Source organism: Rhinoraja longicauda, chromosome 14 (assembly GCF_053455715.1).
Source record: "Rhinoraja longicauda isolate Sanriku21f chromosome 14, sRhiLon1.1, whole genome shotgun sequence".
Classification (NCBI taxonomy): Eukaryota; Metazoa; Chordata; class Chondrichthyes; order Rajiformes; family Arhynchobatidae; genus Rhinoraja; species Rhinoraja longicauda.
In genome coordinates, this window is record NC_135966.1 from 46,358,509 (window position 1) to 46,385,905 (window position 27,397).

General features: G+C 44.7%; 1 protein-coding gene across 1 annotated transcript in view; it reads left to right on the forward strand.

Annotated features, from left to right (window-relative positions):
* Positions 1 to 27,397, forward strand: part of LOC144599784 (transcription factor COE1-like) — a 164,639-nt gene that overhangs the window by 117,572 nt on the left and 19,670 nt on the right. The window contains exons 4-6 of the mRNA XM_078411020.1: positions 15,793 to 15,858; positions 19,007 to 19,184; positions 24,715 to 24,894. Coding sequence (XP_078267146.1) covers positions 15,793 to 15,858; positions 19,007 to 19,184; positions 24,715 to 24,894 — 424 coding nt within the window. The remainder of the gene's footprint in view (positions 1 to 15,792; positions 15,859 to 19,006; positions 19,185 to 24,714; positions 24,895 to 27,397) is intronic.

Below are 27,397 nucleotides of genomic sequence, written 5' to 3' on the forward strand. Positions count from 1 at the left end.
AGGGGGTGTTCATGCCTGTGCTTTTGATTATAGGTGCTGTCTGTGTTGTATGTGTGCGCTTATCCTGAGTGATGATGCACCTGTGTGTGCGTGCATGTGTGCGCGTGTGTGTATGTATGTGTGTGTATGTGCGTGTGCGTGTGTGTACCTGTGTGGTGCATGTGTGCAAGCATGCCTCATTTTGCCCAGGAGAAATTATCTGCACGGGTATTGGTTCTGGGGACAGACACAAAATGCTGGAGTAACCCAGCGGGACAGGCAGCATCTCCGGATAGAAGGAGTGGGTGACGTTTCGTGTCGAGACCCTTCTTCAGACTTAGTTCTGGGAGTTAGAAATCAAGCTCATCCATTACATTCTCCAAGAAGCCTTCTTTCAGTAATCACTGTCCAGGTCTCCACATTTTAAAAAAATGGCTTCTTAAGTGTTTCCTCATGCTTATGGAAATATACACCAGTTTTAATAAAGTATTAGAAATAAAGGAGAAAATATGGGGTAGGGCAGAGACGAAGAAAGGCTTTCCATCCTTTGCTCACGTAAGTTGTAATTGATTCTGTATCTCACCTTTGAATTTTCTGCTTATGTGAATCTCAAATTGGACAGAATATGACTGGGATTTAACATATTAACTTTACTGTGTAAAGGCTGCGTTGCCAAGGACAATGACAGGTTTCACATGCTCATTAAAGTCAGGCAATAAAGCACTATCATCTGTCCCCGTATTACCCTGTCATCTAAATATAACTGGTCTTTAAAATGCGTTTGAAAAGTTATGAAAACGTATTTAAATGTCAACCGATGTTATAAATTTATGGAAAATTATCCTTTCAGCTGCAGTTTAAAATTCGGTAATAAATAATGCACAGAATATTCTTTTGGCTTAAGTGCTGTGATTATCTGAAATCCATATTTAAAATAGATGATAAATTTGCCTGACCCAAATTAAGTGCACTGTGCCCAGCTGTAATTGTGTTTGCCATTGACCCAGTGATGTCACCCAAATGGCTGTTACATGAAAGATATTTTTTTCCCCCCCATTTCTGTGCCAATTCGACTGCCTGCAACTCACCTCGATTACTCTGTGTCACATAATATTATGGCTATAAGGAGGCCTGGAGCTTGTGCTCTTGACACAAAGCATAATAGAAGCAGCTCTCCTGCGCTGCAGTCTCATGAGCTTTATCCTCCTCTGAACGATAGTCCCAGGTTCTGGGCCATAAATGGTGTTGTCGGGAGTTTAAAAAACAAAGATGAACTTTTCATTTGCTGTGGTTAAGGCTTGTCAGTGCGGCTCTGGATTCTGTCCGTCCGCACTCAGGTCATGAAACACTGGGTCAAAGAGTGAAGAACATAAGAAATCACTGCAAGCGTGGCCCGTTTGGCCCCTCAAAGCCTGGCCTTACATTCCACAGGGCTTTTCACCCTCAACACTATGTTTTGCCCTTGTCCCATATCCCTCAATCCTGTAAATTGAGACGATGAGAGATTATCCATCATGATCATCTTAACTTTCACCCCAAGTGAATTATTAAACAGCCCGTTGATAACAAAGCCAACCAAATGGGTTGACACTGTTCAATATTTTTAGTTACTGCCAGGGCTTTTTTTTTGTGGCGGCACGGTGGCGCAGCGGTAGAGTTGCTGCCTTACAGCGAATGCAGCGCCGGAAACTCAGGTTCGATCCTGACTACGGGCGCCGTCTGTACGGAGTTTGTACGTTCTCCCCGTGACCTGCGTGGGTTTTCTCCGAGATCTTCGGTTTCCTCCCGCACTCCAAAGCCGTACAGGTTATTAGGTTAATTGACTGGGTAAATGTAAAACATTGTCCCTAGTGTATGTAGGGTAGTGTTAATGTGCGGGGATCGCTGGGCGGCGCGGACTCGGTAGGCCGAAGGGCCTGTTTCCGCGCTGTATCTCTAAATCTAAAAATCTAAATCTAAAAATGATGCAGGTGCAGATATCGATTAAAAATTATGCCACATGTATCAACAATTTTTCCCATCAATATACCCAGTGCTGGAGGACACTTTAGTTTGTAATATAGTAATTGGACTGTGTCTAAACAAATAAATGTTTTAATTCATTCACTTAAGTGATCCATTAGCTAAGCACAATGAATAAACATACATGTCAAGTCAGAGAAAGCGCTGTGTTGTATCAGCACGTGCCACCACACAAAAACACTAGCTGCTGTCACATACAAGGTTGGCTGCTCAGGTTGATATTTTATAGTTTCAGGTTTATTTGCATCCCAGTTTACTTGCTGTGTGTGTAATTGTTCGATTTAGAGGTACTGATGAATAGAGATTGAGTAACATTTGCTTTTGTCTGCCTCCATTCAAGAATATCTGTAATTGTATAGCAGATTCTTTCACCTTTCAATTCTGTGACTGTTCTTCACTTTAAACAAATGCAACAGTTAGTGTGCACCAGATACTCCTTCACAAGCTGAACTTGAAGCAAGGGGTCTTGCTCATCCTCCGCTTGTTCTGTGGGTTCATCTATATCACAACATCATCTATAGTGGGTGGCATGGAGGTGCAGCGGTAGAGTTGCTGCCTCACAGCACCAGAAACCCGGGTTTGATCCCGACTACGGGCGCTGTCTGTATGGAGTTTGTATGTTCTCCCCCTGACCTGCGTGGGTTTTCTCCAGGTGTTCCGGTTTCCTCCCACAATCCAAAGACGTAGAGGTTTGTAGGCTAATTGGCTTCAGTGAAATTGTAACTTGTCCCGAGTGTGTGTAGCGTTAGTCTGCGCGGACTCGGTATGTCTAAACTAAACGAAACTAATATCACCAAATTCAGGTGATATTAGTCGTACTCTGTGGAAGTGACAGCCTAGATTAGGAGTTAAAGCATTGATGCGAGACTCAAAGGCATGATCAGACTCGAGGGCAATGCCAATTTTGCCACGGTATCAGGAGCCAGTTCAGTTGGGCACACACAAAAGGCTGGTCGATCATCAACATGATTCTTCCGACAGCATTTCGGAACATGAGCTCGCATTGCTCAGAAGGAAAAGCACAAACTCTGCACTGCTCTGATCGGGACACAACCAATCTTAACTTATCCTAAACATTAGTAGATAGGCCTGATTAATCCAAACCCTATAAGTGACCGGAGGTGATTCAGCCCACTATGCCACAGGTGGAATAAGCTAAAATGAACCTCACCAAAATAAGAAAACAGAAAATGCTGGTCAGGCAGCATTTTCACAGGCAAGACTGGTGTTTCATGCTGATAAATGGAGCAAAGTTTATGTCAGATATCTAGCACCTACAGTATTTTGCTCCTGATTCCAAATGCCTCGTTATTTCTTTGCAGTTGGGACACTTTGTCCTCCACACATATTTGCTTGTTCCCATTTGGCCTCATCTGCTCAAAACAGTTTCAGTTTTCGCAAATCTCCCAGTAAAGAATTTGCCTGCAAACTCTCTCCTATTTATTCACAAAATGCTGGAGTAACCAGGCAGGTCAGGCAGCATCTCGGGAGAGAAGGAATGGGTGACGTTTCGGGTCGAGACCCTTCTTCAGTCTGAAGAAGGGTCTCGACCCGAAACGTCACCCATTCCTTCTCTCCCGAGATGCTGCCTGACCTGCTGAGTTACTCCAGCATTTTGTGAATAAATCGATTTGTACCAGCATCCGCAGTTATGTTCTTATATAGCTCTCTCCTATTTAGTGGCCATTTAACATTCCCATTGGGGAAGTTCTTGCTTTCAGGATGATTAAGATCCAGTAACGGAACCAAGGGGCATAAACAGCTCACGTCCACAGTCAGTTTTGCTTCAGATGGGGCCGGGATTATTTTTTGTTACTTGATGACAGCGAGATCTAAACCATTCGACTCCGGAAGTGTTGATCAATATATTCTTACATTATACTAACAATTAGCAGGAAATGGCATGAGAATATTTCTAGCTTCACATCAGTTTTATTGGTCCCATTAATTCATTTACAGTATGAGTCACCCCACTCAGAATTAAACAGCTCTGTGGCGCGTCGAAAGAGGCCCGAAATCAAGGCGAGGAGCCGGGTATTTCGGGACGTTCGGTTTTATTTCACAGTTATCAGACCGGTCAAGTCTGCTGGAATGACTTCGCGCCCAAAACCTCGTCCTTATATCCGTAGCAAAGGACCGCCCCCCTGGACTGGTCCATTCCCGTGCCGAGGGGTCGGTAGTGGTATGGCCCGACCCTTGGGAGCCGCCACAGCTCACACGTTTTTAATAAGGATTTCATTACATTCACAATAAAACTATTAATATATTAAAAAAGGTTTGGAGGAACATGGGCCAGGAGCAGATTAGTGGGAGTAGTCAAGAGTGAGAGAGAGAGTGTTTATTTGTTTGGTGGAAGGGCCTGTTTCTGTGCTGTGTAGCTCTATGGCTCCATGACTATGACCAGTTTTGCACCATGGTTACCGAAAATTCTTCTCTAACTTGGCTTGGGCCACCTCTTCCACAGCCTGACAGCAGTGTCTGAATCCCCGATGATGTTATGACTTTAGGACATCATAATTAAAGCCACAATCCAACACTTTGGATAATCAAATGAAAAAAAACAATGTCAATGGCCACAGGAAGACATTGCCAGGTGTGCAAACATTCATGAGGATACGAGATTTTTTGGGATCGGCGGAGACTGAGGTTTACTTATCCAGGCTGGCTAAAATTGTAGAAACAAGCAATCTGCTGGAAGATTTAAGCAGGTCCAACAACAAATTGTTTGTTGCTCCGGATTTGAGCATCTTGTGTTTCTATATAAAATTGTAAGTGTCCCAAACAGAGAAAACAAGAAGAAACTTAGAACTATATTGCCTTGTGTAGGTTTAGTGTCCATCACAGCAAGCAAATAGAACTTTATTTGAACATGTTTTCCAAATAACAACAGCTCCGATTGATCCGAAACGCCACCTATTCCTTTTTTCCAGGGATGCCGTTTGACCCGCTGAATTACTCCAGCTTTTTGTGTCTCTCTCCTAATGTATAACTCTCAGCAAGCATGGGGATGTCAACCAAGATCATCTATAGGGTGGGGGTGAGCCTGAATCATGCCCAGAGCCATGAGCTTTGGCCACTGGTCCAGCGCTAGCAAATAAAATACATTGAGGCCAAACTTTTTCCAAGCTTATTGTAATCATTGACATGAAATCTAGATAAAGCAGAGCATGTAGTTTTCCAACTAGGTAACTTGAGTGAAACTCTCAGTGTGAGGAAAAAGGACATGGGAGTTAAAGAAGGGGAAGACAGGAAGAAGAACTGTTCTTTCATCAGAAGATAGACACAAAAATCTGGAGTATCTCAGCAGGTCAGAAAGCTTCTCTGGAGAAAAGAAAGAGGTGACTTTAAAATTTTTAGATTTAGAAATACAGCGCAGAAACAGGCCCTTCGGCCCACCGGGTCCGCGCCGCCCAGCGATCCCCGCACACTAACACTATCCTACACCCACTAGGGACAATTTTTACATTTTGCCCAGCCAATTAACCTACAAACCTGCACGTCTTTGGAGTGTGGGAGGAAACCGAAGATCTCGGAGAAAACCCACGCAGGTCAAGGGGAGAACGTACAAACTCCGTACAGACGGCGCCTGTAGTCAGGATCGAACCTGAGTCTCCGGCGCTGCATGCGCTGTAAGGCAGCAACTCTACCGCTGTGCCACCGTGCCGCCCTCTGCTGTGACGTTTCAGGTCGACCTAAAACATGACCTATTCCTTTTCTTCGGAGATGCTATCTGACCCGCTGAGTTACTCCAGCTTTTTTGCATCTATCTTCCCGTACATCTCGTGTTCTTTCATCGGTACCGATAACCAACCAGTTCTTGATGCGTAGAGATGACTGACATGTCCTTGTTACCGTCCACTATTGAATAGCCTAGCACTTGGCTAAGATGCAAGAGGATATAGTCTGCAACTCAGCAAGCCAGCCAACCAACTTTCAGTGTCGAAATGAGATGTGATTTAATAAGTATTTACTGATAAAATCGATTGGGAACATGAACTTATTCAAGTAATTTAAAAAGATGAATGGCAAAGTCATTTGCCAGAAGAGTAGTAAAAGGAAGCAAAGCATGGCATTATCTTCGTAGCTCCACAGTCGACTGCCCTGGTTGTTCCACTGCCATTATGTCCTGTTTCGTCAGCAGCTAAATTGTGTGGGCTGGTCCAGACATTGTGTGGGCTGGTCCAGACATTGTGTGGGCTGGTCCAGACATTGTGTGGGCTGGTCCAGACATTGTGTGGGCTGGTCCAGACATTGTGTGGGCTGGTCCAGACATTGTGTGGGCTGGTCCAGACATTGTGTGGGCTGGTCCAGACATTGTGTGGGCTGGTCCAGACATTGTGTGGGCTGGTCCAGACATTGTGTGGGCTGGTTCAGACATTGTGTGGGTTGGTCCAGACATTGTGTGGGCTGGTCCAGACATTGTGTGGGTTGGTCCAGACATTGTGTGGGCTGGTCCAGACATTGTGTGGGTTGGTCCAGACATTGTGTGGGCTGGTCCAGACATCGTGTGGGCTGGTCCAGACATTTTGATCGACTCGCGGGTGCTCAGTTTAGTTCAGTTAATTAGTTTAGAGATACAGCGTGGAAACAGGCCCTTCATCCCACCTAGTCCGCACTGACCAGCGATCCCTGCACATTAACACTATCCTACACACACAATAGGGACAAATTTAAATTTATACCAAGCCAATTAACCTACAAACATGTACGTCTTTGAAGTGTGCGTGGAAACCGAAGATCTCGGAGTAAACCCGCGCAGGTCACGGGGAGAACGTACAAACTCCGTACAGATGGCACCCGTAGTCAGGATCGAATTCGGGTCTCTGCCACTGTAAGGCAGCAACTCTACCGCTGCGCCACGGTGCCGCCCCAGTTCACCACACGTAATGTGCCTTTATTGGCTAAAAGATAGAAAGTGTTATTTGACGGTATGTATTGGTTCTTGAGCACATTGGTTGTACTACTGCCAGTGTGTCACAATTGGTTCACAGGCCATATGAGCCAACTGGTCCATAGGTGCATGTTCTGATTGGGCCACAAACAATAAATTTGGTTGGTCCATTTGTGATGTGTTCTCGTTGCTCATCAGGTAATGTGTCTTATTGTTACAAAGCCAGTCTTTTTCAAATAAACGTAAGGAATAGTAAGTGTAAGAAAATAACTGCAGATGCTGGTACAAATCGAACGTATTTATTCACAAAGTGCTGGAGTAACTCAGCAGGTCAGGCAGCATCTCAGGAGAGAAGGAATGGGTGACGTTTCGGGTCGAGACCCTTCTTCAGACTGATGTTAGGGGGGCGGGACAAAGGAAGGATATAGGTGGAGGCAGGAAGACAGTGGGAGATCTGGGAAGGGGAGGGGAAGAGAGGGACAGAGGAACTATCTAAAGTTGGAGAAGTCAATGTTCATACCGCTGGGCTGCAAGCTGCCCAGGCGGAATATGAAGTGCTGTTCCTCCAATTTCCGGTGGGCCTCACTATGGCACTGGAGGAGGCCCATGACAGAAAGGTCAGACTGGGAGTGGGAGGAGAGGACTATTGTATTTGGTTGCTCGTAATGGTTCCGTGATTCAATAAGTTTGACCTCAGCAGCAATTTCCTTGTTTAGCACACTTTCCAAACATTGAATCAATCTCTGCAACTGGAGCATTTTCTGAAACTGAAACTCCTGAATTTCAAAGATTCAAAATAAACTTTATGGAGAACTTTCTGCTCATCACAGTCTTTAATGACTGACCTATTTTTTGGCCATGTCCTCTGCTTCCGGACATCCCAATTGAGGGAAATATTGCAAAAAGACACATAGTGCTGGAGTAACTCAGCAGGTCAGGCAACAACTGCAGGGAACATGGATAGGTCTCGTTTAGGGTCGGCACTCTTCTTGAGACCTACCAAAGGAAATATTGCGCCTGTTTCTCCCTTGTGAAGCCATGTTTCAATGAGGTCAGTGCTCATTCTTCTGAAATGGAGAGAACTTAGGGCCATTCTGTTCAAATTCAACTCATACTTTGAACCAGAAATCAATCTAAGGAACTTTTGTTTCAGTCATTGCAAATATATCCTTGCTTAAGACAGTACACAATATTCCAAGTGTCGTCTCACAAAGGGCCCATATATAAATGCAGGAAGATGTCTTTATTCTTGTGCTCTATTCCTTTTTCAAGTCTTCTTCCATGAAGGCAGAGAAAAAGTAGTTGTTCGAGGAAGGATATTCTTGCTATGGAGGGCGTGCAGCGTAGGTTCACTAGGTTAATTCCCGGAATGGCGGGACTGTCGTATGTTGAAAGGCTGGAGCGATTGGGCTTGTATACACTGGAATTTAGAAGGATGAGGGGGGATGTTATTGAAACATATAAGATAATTAGGGGATTGGACACATTAGAGGCAGGAAACATGTTCCCAATGTTGGGGGAGTCCAGAACAAGGGGCCACAGTTTAAGAATAAGGGGTAGGCCATTTAGAACGGAGATGAGGAAGAACGTTTTCAGTCAGAGAGTGGTGAAGGTGTGGAATTCTCTGCCTCAGAAGGTAGTGGAGGCCAGTTCGTTGGATGCTTTCAAGAGAGAGCTGGATAGAGCTCTTAAGGATAGCGGAGTGAGGGGGTATGGGGAGAAGGCAGGAACGGGGTACTGATTGAGAGTGATCAGCCATGATCGCATTGAATGGCGGTGCTGGCTCGAAGGGCTGAATGGCCTACTCCTGCACCTATTCTCTATTGTCTATTGTCGATGTATCTGCTATTCCTTTTTGTCTGTCTCAGAGTGTAGGAGACGCACAGAAACTTTTGCTGAGCTTTTCCTTTGTATATGCGGGCAGAAGCTTTTGTGCGTGGGTTGAAGGGACGGAAGGGAAGGATGAGGACCATCAGTCCGACCATCTCCCTCCTGCTCGGGAGACAGTGTCCCCCGGGTGTGGGAGAGCGGGGAGGGGAGGCGGTGATTGGAGGCGGGCAGCTCCGCTAACGGCATCCATCTTGTTTGTGCGAGTGAGGAGCGGCCGTGCCGTGCTGGTGACGTCAGACGCACAGCACTTGGGAAAAAAAGTTTAAAATGTCTGTAACTTAAAAGATATACGACCAATGACAATTAAGCTCTCCCGGGCCACATAAAATGTCATGGCGGGCCGCATTCGGCCCGCGGGCCTTGTGTTTGACACCTGTCTTGTAAGGCATCAGTACGTTCTGTATACTTTTAGATTTAATTTAAAGTACTTGATTTCCTGTAGTACGTCTTTTTTTGGCAGTTTAGGGCTTTATTTTCTGGAGTGATGAAAAGTTATGTCTGCTCAGCCACGCATTGGACAGGCCCCCCCCCCCCCCCCTAGTATGCTTAGTCCACCTGTAGTTCATTCCAGTGGGCCGACAGATTGTGAGTTCTGGTTGGTTTCCTGATTGACCCACCGCCAGGATATCCCATTTGCATCCTGATTCATCAATGGCTTGTGCGTCCCAGTTTCTCCATAGTTAGTGTGTGTTCCTTGGTCCACAGGCATCAGGTCTACTGATAATGTTCCTCAGTTGGTCCACTGCTACTTTGCCCTGGTTGTTTTCGCCTGCATTGACTGAGATGGTTGACAGCAAGCGTTCTTCAGTTGTCTATAGGTACCATATCTAAGACAGCTCATAGTTATACATCATGTAGCATGTAGTGATGGTGACAATCACAGCTAACAGCTTACAACCCCGTGATATGACTATCGATTTCTCTCACTTCTAACCCTTACTTTCCCTCTCTCTCTCCACACCCCCCCCCCCCCCCATCCTAGTTCTCCTAGTTCTGTCCTCCTGATTACATTTTACTGTTTGTTTGTCTCCTTGTCAATCTCCCCTCAGCTACATTTCCTTATCGTCATCTGCTTTGATCTGTGTTTTCACACCTTTTCCTTCCATATCTCTATGTCTCCCTCTCCCTTAACTCTCCCTTAACGTTTCGGGTCAAGACCCTTCTTCAGAATCTGAAGAAGGGTCTTGACCTGAAACGTCGCCCATTCCTTCTCTCCAGAGATGCTGCCTGTCTGGCTGAGTTACTCCAGCATTTTGTGTCTAACCCCAGACGATCCACTGCTTGAGCATTGGGTACTGTCACTGTCCATGTTTTCTGCCCTTTGATGTTATCCAAGGATTTCACCCATTAGAAAGTGGAAGAGCAGGTGTCCGGTGAAAGATGAGGCCAGTCTTCTTCCCGAAGACAATTATTATTGAAGAACCAGACGCCATTTGCATCCTCAGCTTGCCCGTGAATGTTGACCTCCCCTGCTTATGGGCGTCAGGGGTCATGGGGAGAAGGCAGAGGAATGGAGTTGAGGGGAAGGGATAGGTCAGCCATAATTGAACGGTGGAGAGAACGATGGGCCGAATGGCCTAATTCTGCTCCTATCACTTATGAACTTATGTCCACACCAGTGGAGTGAGCAGGGAAATGAAGACATGAGGGGGGATCTTATTGAAACATATAAGATAATTAGGGGATTTGACACATTAGAGGCAGGAAACATGTTCCCAATGTTGGGGGAGTCCAGAACAAGGGGCCACAGTTTAAGAATAAGGTGTAGGCCATTTAGAACAGAGATGAGGAAGAACTTTCTCAGTCAGAGAGTGGTGAAGGTGTGGAATTCTCTGCCTCAGAAGGCAGTGGAGGCCAGTTCGTTGGATGCTTTCAAGAGAGAGCTGGATAGAGCTCTTAAGGATAGCGGAGTGAGGGGGTATGGGGAGAAGGCAGGAACGGGGTACTGATTGAGAGTGATCAGCCATGATCGCATTGAATGGCGGTGCTGGCTCGAAGGGCCGAATGGCCTCCACCTGCACCTATTGTCTATTGTCTATTGTCAACTCAACATGAACAGGATTGTTGGTGTGGAGAACCCTCCAGTCAGAGAGAATTGTCTCTGTGCTTTAAAAAAAAGACCTGAAGGAGCAGCTATTCTATATGCATAAAGAACTCTTTGAATTGTAAGTGGCTGTTAGCGGGAACAATTTTACAGTGTACTGTGGAGGATTTAAAAAACTAGTAGCTTGTCATCAGAAAATAGACTGAATGATTTGTGAAAATGTTGACGTTGACAGCTAAATGAATGTAATTATGTTACTAAAGTGTTTTACCTTCTTTCTAGGGGCCTTTATATATACAAACACTTAAACAGTGTCTGGAAATTGGCCATAACTACTAAGTTGCCTATAGTGACTACATTATTTTATATGAGGTGAATTTTAACTGTAATTAAAGTTCCCTGTTGTTAGAATATAGAATAAATCCTATGTCTTTTAGTGCGATCTGCGTGCTTTGATATATTGCTTGTACATAGCCAGTGAAAAGTGTTATTTGTTACATTCGCTGCACTTGGCATCTGAGACCTTCGCAGATTTGAATACAGTTCTCACACAGACTATCACTCTTAAAGACGCAGGCACCTGCTTCCGTCTTATCTTTCTGCGTGCGGGCTAAAGTCAGTAAAAGTGTGAGGGTGAACATCCATCCACAAGAAATGAAGTGCTGAAATTAATTATAGGTCAGGAGCCTTCATAATTGTATGGCTTCTGCTTTATTGTAGAGATGGTAACAGGCCCTTCAGCCCACCGCCCTGATGCTAACATTTACACTAATTCCATCTTTCCTATCGAAAGCTTCCCCATCAACTACCCTACCCACCCGACCCCACCTCCTCTCCCTGTAACCCACTGCAAAGTGGTGGCCAATTTGACTTTCCAATCAGCACATCCTTGGGATGTGGGATGAAGCCGGAGCACCCAGAGGAAACCTGTGCAGTCACAGGGAGAATGTGCAAACTTCACGTGATTCTCAGAATGCTTCTATTGACCTGGAAAGTTATCTGAAACGGGCAGCTGTATTGGTGTAGGGTTAGGGTAATACAGGTTGGTTCAACAACCTGATAGTTGAAAGAAAGATGGACACAAAATGCTGGGGTAACTCAGCGGGACAGGCAGCATCTCTGGATGGGAGGAATGGGTCGAGACCCTTTTTCAGACTGAGATAGGAGGAGGAGAAGCAGCATCTGCAGTTCCTTCCTGCACGTTTCGTTTGCTCCACTGTGAAATCTCCCCAAGGCAAGCCTACTTTGAAGAAGCTCTCCTCCGCTCTCAGTCTGAAGAAGGGTCTTGACCTGAAACGACACCCATTCCTTCTATCCAGAGATGCTGCCTGTTCCTGCTGAGTTACTCCACCATTTTGTGCCTGTCTTCAATGTAAACCAGTGTCTGCAGTTACTTCCCACGCAGTTGGAGAAAGTAGCTGCTCATGAACCTGTTGGCGTGGAGCTTCAGGCCTCTGTATCTCCTGCCTGCTGGTAGCAGTGAGAAGAATGCATCGTGCGCGTGGTGGGGATCCTCCATGATAGATGCCGCCTTGTGGAGGCAGCGACTCTTGTAGATGTTTTCAATGGAGGGGAGGACCATGCCCTTGATGGACCGGGCCGAGTCCACCACTCTCTGCCGCCTGTTGCGTTCCTGCGCACTGGAATTGCCATAATGGAACCAGTCAGGATGCAGTGCATCCTGTTACATTTTCTCAGAGTGTCCAGAGACATCAAAACAAAGCTAACGCTGCATTTCTGTTTCTACTAACTGAGGTCACACAAAACTATATTTCTCTCTTCATTATTGTGTGCCCATGTTTTAATGGCTATCTTTTCATTGTCATTTTCGTGGCAAGTGCAAATCACTATCTCTCTTATTGTAGTGTGATCCAATATTCAAACACTCACAACTGGCATCATTTTCTATCCTCTTTGTTTCTGTCCAGTCTCTTAACATTTGTAGCACCCGCAACCTCAACTCCTTGGCCTTGCTATTGGCCCTGTGACTCTTCTTTGTGTAGCTGCCTGCCCTTCCTTATCTCCCCACACTCCTCTTCCTGAACCTGACACACATACCCGGTACACATTGATGGCGCCGAAGTAGAGATGGTTGAAAGCTTCAAGTTCCGAGGGGTAAATATCACCAGCAACTTGTCCTGGACCAGCCATATCGAAGCAATGGCCAAGAGAGCACGCCAACACCTCTACTCCCTTTGGAGCCTTTGGCAATTTGGCATGACCCCAACAATTCTCACCTGCTTCTACAGACGCGCCATAGAAAGCATTTTATCGGGATGCATCCCAGCACAGTTTGGGATCAGCTCCATCCAAGACTGCATGACATTGCAGAGAATTATGGACGCAGCCCAGACCATCACTCATATCAACCTGCGTGGGAAAGAAATGCAGATGCTGGTTTAAATCGAAGGTAGACACAAAATGCTGGAGTAACTCAGCAGGTCAGGCAGCATCTCTGGAGAGAAGGAATGGGTGACGTTCGGTTCGAGACCCTTCCTCATATCAACCTCCCTTCCATTGACTCTATTTACAACTCACACTGCCTCGGCAAGGCCAGCAGCAAAATCTTCTACGCTCTTATTTCGGAAAACTTTTATAGTCCGTTAACTTTTTCCTTGGGAACAAACCTGAAGTTAAGTTAAACTGAACGATGTAAATTTAAAGCCCCATATTTTATCATTAATGATATCTGTATAATATAATATAATATAATATAATATAATATAATATAATGATATGTGAACTCCTCTGACATTAATATTCAGTCCAGTTTAGTTTATTGTCATGTGTACCCCGATGTACAGTGAAAATCAAGCCAGCAATTAGTGTACAGGAGTACAGATTTAAGAGTGTGGAGCGATTGTAATATGTGTTTGTAGATCTGTTTTTGTGACTAGCAAGCAAATTGTCACCCGAGTTCAGTAATTTTCCCTTTGCATCGATGGAATTCTCTGAACTGCACGGTGGTGCAGCGGTAGAGTTGCTGCCTTACAGCCCTTTCAGCCCCAGAGACCCGGGTTCAATTCGGACTACGGATGCTGTCTGTACAGAGCTTGTACGTTCTTCCCGTAAGCTGTGTTAACTCCAAGATCTTTGGTTTCCTACCACACTCCAGAGATGTACAGGTTTGCAGGTTAATTGGCTTTGTATAAATGTAAGTTGTCCTTAGTGTGTGTAGGATAGTGTTAATGTGCGGGGATCGCTGGGCAGCGGGGACTCGGTGGGCCGAAGGGCCTGTTTCCGCGCTGTATCTCTAAACTAAACTAAACTGGCACCAACACTAACTTGATTAAGTGATCTTTTACTTCACTTCCCTTTTTTGGGATTTTAATGCCTGCATTTTATATGTATGATTGAATAATGCACTGAAAGGGTATTTCAGAAGTAAATCACTGAATGCAATAAGTGGCTACTCATAAATGCAACAGTTTTAAATTTAAAAATAAAATGAAAAGGCATAAACAAGTGAAAATAAATTTTGAAAATGATCACAATAGATGCAAAAATGCAATTGTAAAGCTATGTGTAATATTATAGGAGCAGTACAATTAAAGTACATGTATTTCACTGCAAAATAAAGCTGATATTCTGATAAAAGGGCTCATTAGTGAGTAATTACCACTACTCAGTGGTATACGTTCCAATTGTAACATTTGGAGGGAGCTTATAAGGGAGACTTTCTGCTTGTCCCAAGCAGAGACCTTGCTGTTCCTTAGAAATGGACTGGGACATTGAAACTGACCCAATAGTGAAAGGCTTGGATAGAGTGGATGTGAAGTGGATGTTTCCACTAGTGGGAGAGTCTAGGACTGGAGGTCATAGCCTCAGAATTTAAGGACACTCCTTTAGAAGGAGATGAGGAGGAATTTCTTTAGTCAGAAGGTGGTGAATCTGTGGAATTCTTTGCCACAGAAGGCTGTGGAGGTCAATAGATATATTTAAGGCAGAGATACCTGTAGATAGATTCTTGATTAGTACGGGTGTCAGGGGTTATGGGGAGAAGGCAGGAGGTTGCGTTTAAGAGGGAGAGATAGATCAGCCATGGATGAATGGCGGAGTAGACATGATGGGCCGAATGGCCTAATTCTGCTCCTATCACTTATGACCGGATGACACCAGCCTGATTAAGTGTGTAAGGTATTCAGTGGGACTTGAACTCATAAACTGAGTTTACGGCAAGAATTTAACTGACTTTGAGAAAAGGAGGGTGAGAGTAGCCAAATGGTCAAGAAGTTTCATGGTTGTTCAGAGTCAACTGATCCCAGCAGTGCTCCCTCTTCGAGCAACAAACAGCCTTGACACTCCTGAGGTGGAATAAGGGTAAACTATCCAGCAATCCCAACCCAGGATCGTCCATGGCACCTGGTAAGATATGCCAATGGATGACAGGCGACAGCAATGTTGGGCAGTGCTGAGGGTTTTCCCTGACCCACACACATCTAGGTGGGTGGGTTGGGGTCAGCCACTCATTGAAGTCATGTAGGCAAGAAGGTGGTGAAGGGGGATTTTTCCATAACAGCCGTCCTCTTCATCTACAGCAGTGGCATGGTGGTGTGGTGGTTAAGTTACAGGACCATCAGCCAGGGTTTTCAGGCGGTCACGGTGGCGCAGCAGTAGAGACCCGAGTTCGATCCTGACTACGGGTGCCGTCTGTACGGAGTTTGTATGTTCTCCCCGTGACCTGCGTGGGTTTTCTCTGAGATCTTCGGTTTCCTCCCACACTCCAAAGACGTACAGGTTTGTAGGTTATTCGGCTTGGTAAATGTGAAAATTGGCCCATGTGGATGCAGGATAGAGTTAATGTGTGGAGATCGCTGGTCGGCACAGACCCGGTGGGCCGAAGGGCCTGTTTCCACACTGTATTTCTAAACTAAACCTAATTGACCCCATGCGGATTTTGTTGAAATCAATGAAAAGAACCTATTGTGGGATCTAAGAAAGAAATCTTTGTGTTTTGTTCCCACAGGAGGTTATACTGAAGAGAGCGGCGGATTTGGTGGAGGCACTGTATGGCATGCCACATAATAACCAGGTAATAGCTGGTTCAACCTTGCAGTGTAAAAAGGTAACACTTGTCACCGAGAGAAAAAAAGACACAAGGTGCTGCAACATTTCAACGGGTCAGGTAGCATCTCTGGAGAAGATGGGAATGTGACATTTCGGGTCGGAACCCTTCTTCAGACTGTCCGAAGGGTTCCAACCTGAAAGGTCATTTATCTCTGTTCTCCAGAGATGCTGTCTGACTCACTCAGTTACCCCAGCACTTTATGCCTTCTTTTGTACGCCAGCCTTTGCCGTTTCTCGTGCTTCCATCCGATACTGAGAACCAGTGAAGCACTCTATTCCATTGACAGTCCAAGCACTGGAGGTAATTTACAGAGGCCAATTAACCTACAAAACCCGCACTCCTTTGGGATGTGAGAGGAAACTAGAGCACCCAGAAGACTGACCCTGCAGCATTTCTGAAGCACAGACTGTGGCTCACGAACATCATAGAACACAGCATCGGAACCATCGCTCCAGCCTGCAATGCCTGTGCCAAACATGATGCTAAGTTAAACTAATGTCCTCTGCCTACATGCGATCCACAACCCTCCATTTCTCATATATCCACGTGCCCATCTAAATGTCTTTGAAAGGGCATATTCGTACCTGTTTCCACCACCACCTCTGGCAGCATCTTCCAGGCACCCACCAGTCTCTGTGTAAAATCTTGCCCCACAAATCTACTTTAAACTTCGTTCCACTCGCCTCAGAGTTTTACCCTTCAGGCTTTGACATTTCCATCCTGGAAAAAAGGTTCTGACAGTCTAGCTTATCTATGCCTCTCATCCTTTTTGTATACTTCTGCCGGGCCTCCCGTCAATCTCCGACACTCCAGAGAAAACAATCCACGTTTCTCCCAACTTTTCTTTTAGCTGATATCCTTTAATCTAGGCAGCATTCTGGTAAACATCTACTCCACCTTCTCCAAAGCCTCCTTACCCAGTCACGGGGTGACTAGAACTACACGCAATACTTCAGATGCGGCTGAACCAAGGTTTTGTAAGGCTGCAACGTGACTACCGGGCTCTTATACTCGAAGGCTGGATGATGAGAGCAAACATACCATACGCCTTCTTTCCCACTCGGCTTATTTGTGATGCCACATTCAGGGATCTATGGACTTGCACTCCATGATCCCTCTGTACTCTCAACCCAGTCATTGTTTCAAGATCAATAGGGAGCAGGAGGCAAGACCTATGGTGGCACAACATAAATTGTGGGCGGCACGGTTTTGCAGCGGTAGAGTTGCTGCCTTACAGCGAATGTACAGAGTTTGTACGTTCTCCCCGTGACCTGCGAGGGTTTTCTCCGAGATCTTCGGTTTCCTCGCACACTCCAAAGACGTGCAGGTATGTAGGTTAATTGGCAGGGCAAATGTAAAAATTGTCCCTAGTGTGTGTAGGATAGTATTAGTGTGCGTGGATCGCTGGGCGGCGCGGACCCGGTGGGCCGAAGGGCCTGTTTCCGCGCTGTATCTCTAAAAAAAAATCTAAACAGACAATGTAAGTTTCTTGTAACCCCTGTTGAATCCAATCGTAGGACGACTTTGAAGGGTCCCACCACTAGAGTGAACCCTATGGGGAAGGAAGGCTGAGGTAGGACCAAGAGTCACTTCAGCTTATGGTGGGCACAGTCTTTATCCAAATGATATGTGACAAAATGATTCCATTAATCATTTTGATTAATTGATTCCATCCTTCTTCGACACGGTGCTGGCATTGGCCATTTTCTATGGAGTGGTCTGCTGGAGCAGCAGCATCTCGACTGCTGACTGCTGAGACTCGATAAACTGGTCAATAAGGCCTGCTCTGTCCTGGGTTGCCCCCTCGACTCAGTGCAGGCGGTGGGAGAGAGGAGGATGATGGCAAAGCTAACATCGCTGCTGGACAACGACTCCCACCCCATGCAGGGCACTGTGACTGCACTGAGTAGCTCCTTCAGTGACAGACTCCTTCACCCCAAGTGCGTGAAGGAGAGATATAGGAGGTCCTTCCTTCCCGCTGCTGTGAGACTGCACAACCAGCACTGCTCCCAGTAGACCGGTAAATAAAGATAATTACCGTTATTTTATTTTTTAATGAATGCTTATTTATTTTTGCTATCCACTTTGCTGCTGTAACCCTGCAAATTTCCCCATTGTGGGAGGAATAAAGGATTATTAATATTATTAATATTAATAAAGGAGATGGCAGGTTGTTCCTTTTCAGATCCTTTATCCTCTCCGATTCCTCACTCACCTATCGTAGGATAGCTTTGGGGAGGGGAAATGGGTTACTAAATCTTCCCGAAGATAGACACAAAAAGCTGGAGTAACTCAGCGGGTCAGACAGCATCTCTGGAGAGAAGGAATAGGTGAGGTTTCGGGTCGAGACCCTTCTTCAGACTCAGGGGAGAGGGAAATGAGAGATAAAGACGGTGATGTAGAGAGATATGGAACAAATGAATGAAAGATATGCAAAAAAGTAACGGTGGTAAAGGAAGCAAGCCATTGTTAGCTGTGGGCGAGGTGATAATGAGTACAGACAATGAGACGCAACAAGACGACTTTGAAGCTGATACGACTTGCGTGGGTGATGGATGGAGAGAGAGGGGATGCAGGGGTTACTCGAAGTTAGAGAAATCAATATTCGTACCACTGGGTTAATCTTCTCCTTTGCTTTCCTCAAACTGGGCTAAAACAGATACAAGAGTAAGAGTTGACGATAAAGAAATTAGAATTTAGATTTTAGTGATATAGCACAGAAACGGGCCCTTCGTCCCACCGAGTCCGCTCTGACCAGCGGTCCCCACACACTAACACTATCCGACACACTCTGGGGACAATTTACACATACACCAAGCCAATTAACCTACATACCTGCATGTCTTTGGAGTGTGGGAGGAAACAGATCTCAGAGAAAACCCACGCGGTCACGGGGAGAACGTACAGACTCCGTACAGACGTTGGGATCGAACCCCGGTCTCCGGCACTGTAAGGCAGTGTAAGGCAGCAACCCTACCGCTACACCTTTCTCACTGCCCAATTCGTACACACAATGTTGTATTGCCATTTTAACCATGTCTTTCTAACTTCAGTCAACATTTGCGATCGGTTTGTGGTGATTGATGATCTTTTTCTTTGACCTGCCTGTTAGGAAATTATCCTGAAGCGAGCAGCTGACATTGCAGAGGCCCTGTACAGTGTTCCCCGCAACCACAACCAGCTCCCAGCTCTCAGCAACACATCTGTCCACGCAGGGATGATGGGAGTCAATTCCTTCAGCGGCCAACTGGCTGTCAATGTGTCTGAATCTTCGCAAGCTGCCAATCAGGGTAAGGCTTGGTTCATGGAATCAACACTGCTGGTGTTGAACAGCTTCCTATCTGCCGCCTCCCTCGGTCCCACAACTCCTGTGTAAATCTTTGTAGGTCATTTAAGAGTAGTCGTATAAGATATGCAGCTTACTGAATGTACTGAAGTGCATTCCATTCGAAGTACACGCTAAAATAATCATTCCATGTACACCCATTGCCATCCCAATAGGATTGTGCACTTCAAATTACCATTCGAAATACACACTAAAATAACCATTCCATGTACACGCAATGTACACACATTGTCACCTGGTGTCATCCCAACAGCATTGTGATGATACCAAGAAGATGGTACATTGGCCTTCATCAGTTAGGGTATTGATTATAGAAGATGGGATGTTCTGGTACAGTTGTACACACGATGTTGGCGAGGTCGCATTTGGAGTATTGCGTTCAGTTTTGTTCACCCTGCTACAGGGAGGAGGTTGCTAAGCCGGAAAGAATGCAGAGAAGACTTGCGAGGATGATGCCAGGACCTGAGGGCCTGAGCTAAAGGGGGAGGGGGAGCAGGCTAGGACTTTATTCCTTGGAGCGCAGGAGTATAGGGGGGGATCTTATGGATGTGTATAAAATCTGAGGGGAATAGATCGAGTGAATGCAGAGTGTCTCTTACCCTTGGTCGGGGAATCAAGAACCAGAGGTCGTATGTTTAAGGTTTGAGGTCATTGAGGCAGGTATTATAACAGCATTTAAAAGACATTTGGACAGGCAGTCAGGAGTCAAGAGTGTTTTTAGTGTCATATGTCCCAAAACGGGACAATGAGATTCTTACTTGCAACAGCACAACAGATATGTAAACATAGTACTCTGTAAAACCCATAATGGGGTTTGTACGTTCTCCCCGTGACCTGCGTGGGTTTTCTCCGAGATCTTCGGTTTCCTCCCACACTCCAAAGACGTACAGGTATGTAGGTTAATTGACTGGGTAAAATGTAAAAAATTGTCCCTAGTGTGTGTAGGATAGTGTTAGTGTGCGGGGATCGCTGGGCGGCTCGCACTCGGTGGGCCGAAGGGCCTGTTTCCGCGCTGTATCTTTAAAATCTAAATCTAAACAACAAAAAAGAGTTTGTATATTAAAAAAGCAGACAAATAAATGGACAGTTGTTGTGTGAAGTAAAAAATAATGTCCTAAAGTTTATATGGTTCGGAGCCAGTTTGTAGGTTGTTGTTTTTAGTAGCCTGATGATTGCAGGTAAGAAGCTGCTCCTGAACCTGGGCATTACAGTTTTCAGTTACACGGATAGGGAAGGGGGATATGGGTGAAACACAGGCAGGTGGGACTAGCAGAGATGGGGCGTCTTGGTCAGCATGGGGAGGTTGGGCCAAAGGGCCTGTCTCCGTGCTGTATTACTCTGACTCTATGACTAACATCAGAGTGGACACACACACGCACATCAAGGACTGCAACAGCTAAGAAGGATCCTCTCTGCCATTTCCTGACGGGCAGTTAGAGATGGTCAATTAAATACTGGCTGAACTTGCGAAGCCCATCTCCGTGAATGAATAACACAGCCATTCACAAAATTATTGTAATGTACTATGCAAGTAAATTGTGCAATTTATAAACAGCACATATTGATCGCTAGGCAACATTCCACAAACTGCAAAAGGGATGTGTTCCTGAAAAATGATTTGCGATGTAAAATTTCATAAATTGAAAAGGCTAAATTAAATACGTCACGCTTATTTCAGGACACCATTTACCCACGTTATATGTTTCATTGAAAAATGTGTTGGGCTGAAAATGTATTCATTGACAAACCCTAAATCATGGAATTACTGAATATGATGTGTAAAATGAATTTGTTAGATTTACAGACGTTATAAATACTGGTGCTCAATGACATCACGGTATTGGATTGCTCTGATATGATTTTAGCTGTGAATGGTTTGTAACTCATCATCTATTGGTAAATTCTATAAACAGATTTTTCTAATCGGACAAGGTTTTGTAAAAATGTGCATTAATTGTGGAAGAGCTAATGAAGGCTTTGATCGTGGTGTCTATGAACCGTGTACCTGTAAATGATTGCGGGTTGCCATTTAGCTTAATGGACCTTTAGCCTCATGATTATTTCCCTGAGGTTTACTGGTGCTCAAGATAAAGGCGATTTTTGGGTGATTTTCACTTTCAATTTACCTGAGTAACAACTTATGACCTATATCCTCCACCACTTTTCCTGATTCTTAAAAAAAATCTTGTGGGCATCCATCCTCAAAACAAGAAGATAGACACAAAATGCTGGAGTAACTCAGCAGGACAGGCAGCATCTCTGGATAGAAGGAATGGGTGACGTTTCGGGTCGAGACCCTTCTTCAGACTTCAGATGCTGCCTGACCCATTGAGTCACTCTAGCATTTTGTGTATATCTTCGGTGTAAGCCAGCATCTGCAGTACGCTCCTACGCATCCTCAAACAAGATTTTTAGATCAGCAGAGAATCTAATCACAAAGTGTTTTCATCATTCCCTATAATGGGGATGCACCTGAATACAGTACAGGCCTATTTGAGCCTCTAAACACGGGTGCGGGCAAAGCCGTGGGTCTCAGCTCATGGCCAGCCCAACTGAGATACATCTCAGTGCAGGGAGTCAGCCTGAGAGGGAAGGCATCCAGACTGTGAATGAAAACCATGGTTAAACAAAGCTGGTGGTCAATTCAAAGAGGAGGCCACAACTCTTGGAGTTGGCCCCCTTCCTCAGACTTTGGATTAGAGGCCAAATACTTGACCACATCTCAAAGAGTAAATGATACGGCAACCCAGAACCGCTCTGTGTATTAAGAAACAGAAAATGCTGGAAACACTCAGATAGTCAGGTAGTATTTGTGGAGAGGAAGGAGAGATCAATGACCTGTGGGCCAGTTCGCTTAGCACTTGATCAGCAAACCTGAGACCCACCTGCAAGATTTCTCTGTCCACTTATTTTTGCAGCAAATAAGATTAGGGAGATACGACAATTCATCTGATTGATGGGCTCCAGCCTTGGTGCTATTAGGAATGTCCCCCCAGAAGCTCAGGCTGATTTGTGACGTTATTACTCCGTCACTGATTCTTAGTAGGTACTTGTTATGTCGAGGCTTCCATGCCTCAGGCTTTCCTAACAAGGTAAGAATGGAATGATGAATTATCCAAGATCTTATGAGGAAAAAAGATTTCAGGAAAGTATGTTGCTTGGATCATAAGGACCTTAGTTCAGGGGGAAGATGGACCTTGACATTACAAGAGGCTGAGTTTAGTTGTTTCTTATCACATGTACCGAGGTACAGTGAAAGGCTTTTGTCATGCGCTAACCAGTCAGCAGAAAGACAAAACATGATCACAGTCAAGCCAAGGTGCGACCCGTCCTTGATTGTGCTGCTGGCCTTGCCGAGACAGCGTGAGGTATAAATGGAGTCAACAGAAGGGAGGTTGGTTTGTGTGGACACAAAATGCTGGAGTAACTCAGCGGGTCAGGCAGCATTTTGGGAGAGAAGGAATGGTTGGTTTGTGTGATGGTCTGGGCTTTGTCCACAATTCGCTGCAATTTCTTACACAGATAAATAGTCAGATTTTTTTTCCCCCCCCATGGCAGGGGCTTCAAAAACTAAAGGCCACTGGTTTAAGGTGAAGGGAAGGGGTTATAGAAGGGATCTGAGGTGGATGTTTCCTACAGAGAGCGGTTGATATCTGGAAAGAGTTGTCAGATGAGGTGGTGAAGTCAGATATCATCTCAATGTTTAAGAGGCATCTGGACAGACATTTGAATAGGCAAAGCATTGAAGGATATGGAGCTAATATGCGGGCAAATGTTTTTTTTTATTGATGGACAAAAAAGATTGGCATGGACATGGTGGTCTGAAGGTTTCATTTCTGTGCAGTACGACGCTGTGAAAACAATGGATCGGTAAAAAAATTATGCTGAATTGTATATTCGTTTTGAAGATTATGTGATTGTCATTTTGCCTTATGACCAATCACAAAAGGATTGCAGCTGGATGTTGGAAGATTTTAGATCAAGGCAACACAGAAAACAAATTCCAAGCCAGATTTGAGGATACTTGAAATGTTTATCTGAAAGATCGGTGAAAAGTCAGGATTCACTAAAGTCCAAAGAGGAGATTGATCAGCGCCTAACATGGTATATTAGGTGATATTTCACAAGTCTGCTGTAGCTAAGCACTGAGAAATTACTCCTTCCTTGCCACTGGCATGCTGCTATCACTCTGTAATTACACGATGTGACTACACTGTGGTTTACATTAACTGCTCTCTCCCCTAACTCTTCCACTCTAGTCATTTTCCTTAGTGTGAATAAACAAATGATAGATTTCAACTACAAAGCACAGACTCCAAGATGGAAAACAGTCTTTGCAACTAAATCCCCAGTTAGCATACCTTAGCTGCCTTCCCCCAACACCTTGTGTCTCTGTTGGCTCTGAAGGCTCACACACTTCTTCATTTTCTTCTCATAAACAGTGCTGTTTTTAGAATTTGAATACAAGTGCAACTTGTCATCCTAATAGTTTATTGCACACCATTGATTAATGCAGACCATGGCCCATTTGTTCTACTCTAATAATAACAGAGGTACCATCCATTTTATCTTTTACAACTTTCCTCTTTCCACACATATGTTTATTTTAATAGGGTCTTGGGAATGGGATCCAGTAGTTGGCATCACCTTCTTTCTTCTTCACCTCCCCTACTTTTCCTGACCACATTATATGTTGTATGATCTAATATTACCTTCTCTTGTTATCGATGGCTGAACTACATTTCCTTGCAGTTTTAAGTGCTTTAAAGGGTTTCCTTTAGAGGCCCTGTGCATCACCATTTCCCGCACTCTCTTCTTCAACACCCCAACCCAAAGTGACATTGGGCAGTCAATTGTAAGAAAATGACTGCAGATGCTGGTACAAATCGAAGGTATTTATTCACAAAATGCTGGAGTAACTCAGCAGGTCAGGCAGCATCTCAGGAGAGAGGGAATGGGTGACGTTTCGGGTCGAGACCCTTCTTCAGACTGATGTCAGGGGAAGAAGGGTCTCGACCTGAAACGTCACCCATTCCCTCTCTCCTGAATTGGTCAGTCAATTTATCAGTCAATTGCGATTTAGCTGTTAGATCTTTGAAATAAGCTTTTTTAATGGGCAATGAGAATGTGGAGGTTTGGTCCATTGTGCTTTGCAACCATGAGAGGAAGAGAGATTAGAGGACGTTCTTTTAGGAAGGAGATGAAGACAAATTTCATTAGTCAGAGGGTGGTGAATCTGTGGAATTCTTTGCCGCAGAAGGCAGTGGAGGCCAAGTCAATGGATATTTTGAAGGCAGAGATAGATAGATTCTTGATTAGTACGGGTGACAGGGTACGAAGGCAGGAGAATGGGGTTAGGAGAGAGAGATGGATCAGCCATGATTGAATGGCGGAGTAGACACGATGGGCCAAATGGCCTAATTCTATTCCTATTCCTTATGACCTTATGTGCAAATGTCCTTCTTTCAACATAGGTTTCACTCGCAACACAAGCAGTGTGTCTCCTCATGGATATGTGCCGAGCTCCACTCCACAGCAAACAAACTACAATTCTGTGACAACGAGTATGAATGGATATGGCAATGCGGGGATGTCCAACCTCGGAAGTTCTCCCGGTTTTCTCAATGGGTCTGCTGCCAATTCGCCATATGCCAGTAAGTAAAAAGGTTTTGGCATCGGACCTTAATAACGTTTACTGTTGGTACTATATCAGATCTCGCTAATCTCTTGGGAATATTAGCATTACAAGTTGCTGAGTTCAAGTCAATGCTTCACTTCTTTCCCTACTCAAACTGCGTTGTCTTTGATCTGGGCCAATTTAATGTACAATTATTCTGCTCGACTATAGAAGCAAGGTTCAACCTTACATTTTCAGAGTAGTGTTTTGCCGAATAGTGTACCGTGCAAGATCTCAGTTACACTCTCCATGTGGGATGTTGGTGGAACTAGTATTTGTACAGTCAAGAAAGGTCAAATGGTTTCCAAAGTGGGCCCAGTTCTCAGTGTAAGATTATCCACTGGAAAGCCCATTGGCTTTGAGTATGTCACATTCTAGGCATCATGCTTTGTTACAGATGCAGAACAAAAATAGAGAAAGGAAGCCAGTCATTTCCTGGTGTATTTATCTGACTCCAGGGAGGAGGTAATTAAGCTATAATTGATTTCAGGGCCAGACTTACATTTACACATCATTGGAAGTTACATACAGATTATTCTTGAAGTAATCATATGCCGGGACAATTGCTGAAAATTTCCTTTGGGATTTCTCTCAATTGGGCAGTACAGGTCTGTCAGATGATTGGTAGAAAAACCCAGGATATTCCCAGTAAATATATGAGAATTCATAACAAAGCAGCCAATTTTACTCAAAAGAGAATTAAGAGAAAATTATTTTTATTAAGTCAAATACAATATTTACAAGCTTTTTTGAAAGGAAAAGATTGGTTCCCACATAATTATTGAATCAGGTGCCAATATTCAGACTCTTGCTCTGATACTTCTCAATCAAAATGATTTGCCCTTTTCAACCTCTGACCTACTTCACTTTATGCAAGAGTTGGGGACCCCCCAAAAAAAAAAGAATTTCGGAATAGCGTCTGGCAGGCCATGCTAAAGCTTTCAGAGGTACGGCAGAATATCTGTCAAGAGAGTGTTAATCATCAGCGAGGATTCATTGACTCTCAATGTTAGGAACACTTTCCTTTGGAGTTTTGTAAACAAATAGGGATACCTGACTACATGACGCATCATTCTTTAAAGGCGTATCAAATGCAGGGAACCTCAACGCTATCCAGGCTTTGCGTTTGAATTTCATGTAGGAATCTCTATTTCACCACTTTTAATGTCTCACCAAATGATGGCCTGGTGTATAATGAACCACACAGTCAATGGGAGCCGCATGAGTAAGTCCTGGTTTATTTCAGATTGTCCCTGGCAGAGAGTAACTGAGCAGTAGAAGCAAGGTGGCTCCTTCAACAATGATGGACCAGGGATGATCCCTGGGAACTTCCGAGATGATTTCGCTGAATAGATGGAATAATGTCAGAAGATCAGTAGAAATGCCAAGGAACGATTCTCCTCTGCCAGATTCCTTAAAGAAGGGAAAATGTCCAATGGGTTTTGCTGCTCAAACAAAGGCTCTGGGTTTGGTGGAAAACAGGATGAGGCCAAACTTCACACATAGGATTTTCTGTTGGGAAGCATCGTTAATAGTCCTACAGGCCGACTCCTGGGAACTTCCAAGCATCCACATCATAGACACATAGAAACTATTTTCATGTATGAATGGGGCTCAAAGGCAATTTTCGTCCCTGGTCCCATTGCTTTATAATTGGTCTTTCAGTAGACCCATTAGTCATTAGTAACAGGGATCACAGTCTCGGACACGGGGGGGGGGGGGGGGATAAGAGATTTTGTTTTGCCAGCAGGTTATGGACCTATGTAAATGTCTACCATAGAAGGCAAAGGAAGCCAACTTGTTGAGTATATTTAAGAAGAGGTTAGATAGAATTCTGGGCACAAAAGGCTTCAAGGAGTGCAGGAGAGAAATAAAATAGAGTATTGGGATAAAGGACCAGCAATGATTGCGTGGATTGACAGAGCAGATTTGAAGTGTTGAATGGTCTGTTCCTGGCTGTTTTTTTTCACAATTCCCATTAATATGCGATATCCTGATAATACAATGATAATTCTGATCATTCTGAAATCAAGGGCTAACGAGATGAAGGTTCTGCAGTGTTGGGTTATGAGATCATTGAAGGTATTTACTTCCTACTCTGGGGTGACCTTACTCACCTCTAGCAAGCAGCGATCGGGCTCTGACCGTTTGCTTCGGGGCCCCAGTTAATGACTAGTGGTTGGGTAATACATTGGGTAACGCAGAGGAATACATTCCCTCTCCCAACTGAAAATGTGCAGGAGTAAATATCCGATAAGGACAGGACAAGCTCGGGTGAAGTACGAGTTCACTGTTTCCTAGTTTCTCTACGGGAGGAAAGACAAATGCAGAAATAGGCCAGATCGAGGGACATTGCCACATAACACTAGGTTAATTCCCGGAATGGCGGGACTGTCGTATGTTGAAAGGCTGGAGCAATTAGGCTTGCATACACTGGAATTTAGAAGGATGAGGGGGGATCTTATTGAAACATATAAGAT